Below are 5,327 nucleotides of genomic sequence, written 5' to 3' on the forward strand. Positions count from 1 at the left end.
GGAGACTATGCTGTCAGGCACTTGATAAATGTGTTAATTAGTGGAGCCTTGGCTTAAGGTCCTGGAAAGCCTGGGTTTTAGATCGTGGAAACCTTAGACACTGTTTTTGTAGAGGAGGCCAAAGTTGCTTTCTAAAACCCAGTGTTGAGAACAATGTCAGGCACCTGGTGCTTTCAACAGACATTTGTTGAATGAATTCTAGAGCCAAGGAACAGTGGAGCAGGTGGCAGACAATCCATCCAGTGGTTATAAGATCATGTGTTCACATTCCAAACTCAAGACTGAAAATCTTGTCTACGGCCATGCCACCCTGAACGAGCCTGATCTCGTCTGATCTCAGAAGCTAAGCAGGGTTGGGCCTTGTTAGTACTTGGAAGGGAGACCACCTAGGAAGACCAGGTGCTGTAGGCATAAAAAAATTTTTAAAAATTAAAAAATTAAAAAAATAAGGGATTGTAAACTGACAAGGTCCTTGCAATCTGTGAGGTGAACCAAGGGTTGCCTTGCCTAAAAAATAAATAAATAAATTTGAAAATCTTGGAAAGCATGGACAGTCTTTTTGATAATGATTCAATGGCTTCAGACTCTAGGAAAACCAGTTTGCCTTCTCTGGTGAAAAAAAAATAGTTGAACACAAATGAGATTTAAAAATTAAAATAAAAAAATAAGGGATTGTAAACTGACAAGGTCCTTGCAATCTGTGAGGTGAACCAAGGGTTGCCTTGCCTAAAAAATAAATAAATAAATTTGAAAATCTTGGAAAGCATGGACAGTCTTTTTGATAATGATTCAATGGCTTCAGACTCTAGGAAAACCAGTTTGCCTTCTCTGGTGAAAAAAAAATAGTTGAACACAAATGAGATTTAAAATAAAAAAAAAAGGACCAAGTTAAAGTTGCTACCCTAATGCGAAATGCAGAAATAAACCCTAAATTGGCAACCACAATAGTAAATAAGACTCACATTGCAAATTCCCAAGAACTAAGAGCAGAAAAATGCAAAGACAAAAAGATTGAGGGGCAGCATTTTAATATACTAACACGTGTGGTGTAGCCCAACATCATTGGAATACCCTGGGAACTGGTTAGAAATGCAGAATCCCAGGCCCCCTTCCCTCCTCAGACCTACTGCCTTCTAACAAGATCCTAGATGTGTATGCACATCCAACTTTGAGAAGCACTGGGGGAGAACATTTATTAATGTAGGGTTTTGCTCTTAAAATGTGCTTTGAGGTCAAAATAAACCCGTTTAAAGCATTCCAGCTTATTATTTGCTCTATTCTCTCTACCTCTGAACAACACCGTCACATGCTAGTGTCCTTCTCTGGAACTCTGAGCCTTTCTAATGAATCCCAATGGCAAACCTCTGTATGCAGTTTTTATGGATTAAAAGTGGATTCCAAAACTTCCATCGCTGTGCCTTGCACAACACTCCCAGGAGGTAGGCTGTATGCTAATTTCCGTTTTCAAAGATGATGAAACTGGGGCCCAAGGAGGTTTCATGACTCACCCAAGGGGCAGCAAACAAAGTGGCATCTCAGTCAAAATGAGAACTCAAGCTTTTGTGTTTTCAACGTGAGACTCACTGAATGTTGATGTTTTTCTTTTTTATATAAGGTAGTTTTGTGCATAAGAGACTTCAAGGAAGAACATATTTGTAGATACCCTGTGTAAGTTGCTGAGTATGAACCATGCACATGTGGGCCCTGGGATTACGGAACTTAAAAAAAAAACTATCTAGTAGAGAGCGATGTTAGCCTAGGGGGTGCCCTGCCTCGCCTGGCTCCCATACTCCTGCTACAGTCCAGGCTGGAAAGTTCTGCAGTCTGGGGCCTCAGAGCCACATGGGGCTTATAGTTTGCTCACAAGGGCTATGAGCGGAGAAGAGCTGGGATTACCATGGATACAGCTATGGAGGAAATGTGGTGGCTTCTGGATGACAATAACTCATCCTAAATACATGTGGTGTGCTTCATTGGATTGAATTTCCTGATTAATTCCAATTTCCCTGGAGAAAGCTGGAGCCACTCAGTGACTCGGAAATGGTTGAGACTGTAGATCTGGCACTGACGCCAATGTGCTTCGTCCTACCTTGTCTGAATTTAAAATTTCTCTTGCAACCCCAACTGAACAAACACCCAAAATGGAGTCTGTTCAGTTCACCTGTCTGTGTGGTGATTCTCCTAGGGCCTTCTAGAGAATGATAGCCAAGAGGGCTGCTTAAATCTTTCCCCTATCCTCTCAGACATGCATATTCAAGGGGATATAGTCATATATGATTGATAAAAAACAAAAAGATGGTGCACTTTAAAATTCCATGTGAAAAGTATTGCTTTTCTAATGTGCTTCTGCCCACCTGCTCACCAAGCAGTGCTACAAAGGGTAGAGTCATGAGGAATTTCAGGCTGAAGATGTTTGGGATTTTAGATGACACCAGTGCACCTTGCACCTTGCACCCTGCTCTGCAGCCCGCATTGTTTGGGGGCTTGGCCTAAGGCAAAACTATGAAGCATCCTAATGAGCGGAATTATACAACAGGAATGTATGTGCATATTTGACATAGCTTCTTCTCTTGAGGGGTGGCCCTCGGGCTATAACCCAAGGGTGAGGGAGAAGTCCAGAGAAGAAGCCTTTGTTCCTGGCTGCCAGTTTTTCCACAGCCTCTATGGCCCCAGGGACCTGCCCTGCTCTGCGTGGGCCCGCAGAAGCCCTGCAATTTCCACATGGGCGGGTGATTTCAGAACGATGGACAAAGCTGTTCGGCCAGCCTACAGGGGAGAAAGAAAAGGAGAAACAAATTTTATCCTGTCTGCCTTCTGCCCCAGAGAGGAAGGGTGAGTTAGGAGTAATGGGCATGCATGGAACATAGAAGTCTATTCCGAGCATCTAGCCACCCTAGGAGTGGAGGAAATTCAAATGGCATGAGGATCATGAGAAATGGACCCCGTCCATGGAAACAACATTCACTCCTGAGAAATTCGTGTCAATAGAAATAAAGTGTCACTTGGTTTTTAATACATTTTTTAAAACTGGAAAACAGAAAACATTAAATAAAATAACCCTTTCATTATTCCATTACACTGACCTAAATGAAAGTTAGCATTTCGATATGTCTGCCTCCAATCTTTTCTCCTATGCAAATTTATTGTTGGTTTTCAGATAGAGGAATGATATAAATCTACTTCTATTTTGAACTTACCATGGTATGCTGTAAGATTTTTCCCTGTTCATACGTAGTCATCATAACACAAAACTTTTCTTATTGGCTGTATAATATTCCATAATTTACTCAACTATTTCCCTCTCTTGGAGACTTCGTGGTTTCCAAGTCATCATAAACTTAGTGCCAAAAGCATTTTCCCATTTCTAATTATTTTCTAAGGACCAATGCTTAGAAGTGGGCTCACAGCACAGAAAGACATGCCCCCTTTGACCTCCTGGCGCACGGTTTCCCTGGTACTCGTCACGCTGCCGCGGCAATGCAGGCAGCTGCTGGGACCACTGCCTGGAGAAGCTGCATTTGGAGGGGCTCTAGAGTGCAGGCAGCACCGACCGTTCTCTCAGGGAGACGAGGGGAAAGGCCAACGTGACGTGGTAGCCACCGAGCCTTGTGAAGGCAGCCATAGTCTCATGAGTGGGCTCAATCCGATATTCAGAATTCTGAAATCCAAACATCTCTAAAAACCACTCATTTGAAGGTAAAACCCAACCTGATGGTGTGAATATGTTTACATTTTGTTGCATAAATATTAGGGTTTGATCTTTGGGGGGCACCCAAGATCCTCCCCCAGATTGTTTTCTATTCTACTGTATATTGTGGGGGATTACTTCCTAAATGCGAAAAATCCACAGAAGCAGGTGGGCAGTGTTCACACTCAGCTTAAACTGCAGTTTTTTCTCCATGTACCAGGATGGAGTCCAGCTGCCATCAGAACTCCGCCCCCCGCCCCCTGCCCAACACACACACACACACACACACACACACACACACACACACACACACACACACGTAAATAGCTATAATGCACAGCAAGAAGCCAAATGAGCCAGAAGAGGAAGCTCGAGCTCAGGAGAGAGGATAGCCGTGGGGTGTGTGTGTGTGTGTAGGGCAGAGGGAGCAGAGGAAAGCCATGGAGTGTCAGCAGGACCCCGAAGGATGGCATATGGGCTTCATAAAATGTATGAAGTTCTTTCCCTGAAAGCCCTCACGACTGCCTGAACTTCCCTTTACCACCCTTTTAAAGTTGCATTTGTGGGGTTATTTGATAAATCTCTGTCTCCACAAGGTCAGGCCCTGGATCTGGCCTGTTCCTGTGGCCCAGTGTGCATGTCCCAGCTCCTGGCCTTGTGCCTGCTCTTCAGTCCGCACTCAGTATGCACTGCTGTAAGAGGGAGTGGTGGCATTTACCTGGGATTCTTATACTTTGGATTCTTATAAGAACCTCTGATGGTTTTGTCTTGTATGTAAATGTAATTTATTTAGCATAGACATTAAAGATAACTTTCTGAAAAAAAAAACAAAAAACAAAACAGAAGGAGTGCTGGATGATCATAGAGAGGTACTGTATTCATTTTAATTTGATGAAGAACCCGAGCAACCTAAATCCTAACAAGCGTCTTCTTAGATTGGGCCCATCTGGAATAAAGAGAAGATTTAAAGCAGAGGAGTCTCATAAAACCCCACAATGGAGGATCCTGGCTTTATTTAGGCCTGTCCTTCTGCACTTGGGATGTCATTGCTGTGCTTTGTCAACTTTGAGGCTCCAAATAACCTCGAAGATAGTGTGATTACTGTTATTATGGAAAAGAGCCACAGGGTCAGTCCCAGAGGACCTTTGAACAGGACCCATGTGGAGATGACAGCCTGTATCTGTGGGCCCCTCATCTGCAGGCATGGAGAGTGGGAGATCCCATTCAGCTCAGGAAGTGTGGCCAAAAAGACCACCTGGGGAGGGTGTGTCCCTTAAATGCCTCTGCAAGAGTCCTGGGAACAAGCCCACTGTGTGGTGCTGCAATGGGAGCCAGGTGTGGCCAGCCGCTGCTAGGCAACACTGCAGGCATAGAGACAAAGGGGCTTGGGCAGCCCCCACACGCACGCACATGTGTGTGTGTGTGTGTGTGTGTGTGTGTGTGTGTGTGTGTGTGTGTGTGTGGTGAGGTTCTCTTTGAACATGACAAGAACCCATTATGTATCAGACAACGACAAACAAGGCGTAGTATCTTCCTTTAGGATGCTTTCAATTTGATGGGTGTTTCAGAGAGCTGCCAAAACCAAGCCTTTCAAAGGGCGAGCCTCTGGGGCCTGGGGCTCCGTTCTCACCAACACCTC

The 5,327-nt window shown here is 44.3% G+C and overlaps 1 protein-coding gene and 1 non-coding gene across 2 annotated transcripts in view; one reads left to right on the top strand and one right to left on the bottom strand.

The window, feature by feature from the left end:
- The first annotated feature begins 292 nt into the window (after positions 1-292).
- LOC112485941 lies at positions 293-411 on the top strand. Its single transcript, XR_003048593.1, has one exon. It is a non-coding gene; the product is annotated as a 5S ribosomal RNA (ribosomal RNA).
- A 600-nt stretch (positions 412-1,011) lies between these two features.
- KANK4 (KN motif and ankyrin repeat domains 4) overlaps positions 1,012-5,327 on the bottom strand; it is a 38,797-nt gene continuing 34,481 nt past the window's right edge. Inside the window, exon 10 of the mRNA XM_025052110.1 lies at positions 1,012-2,766. Coding sequence (XP_024907878.1) covers positions 2,662-2,766 — 105 coding nt within the window. The 3' untranslated portion in view covers positions 1,012-2,661. The remainder of the gene's footprint in view (positions 2,767-5,327) is intronic.

The sequence above is a fragment of the Pteropus alecto genome, unplaced genomic scaffold (assembly GCF_000325575.1).
Source record: "Pteropus alecto unplaced genomic scaffold, ASM32557v1 scaffold25, whole genome shotgun sequence".
Classification (NCBI taxonomy): Eukaryota; Metazoa; Chordata; class Mammalia; order Chiroptera; family Pteropodidae; genus Pteropus; species Pteropus alecto.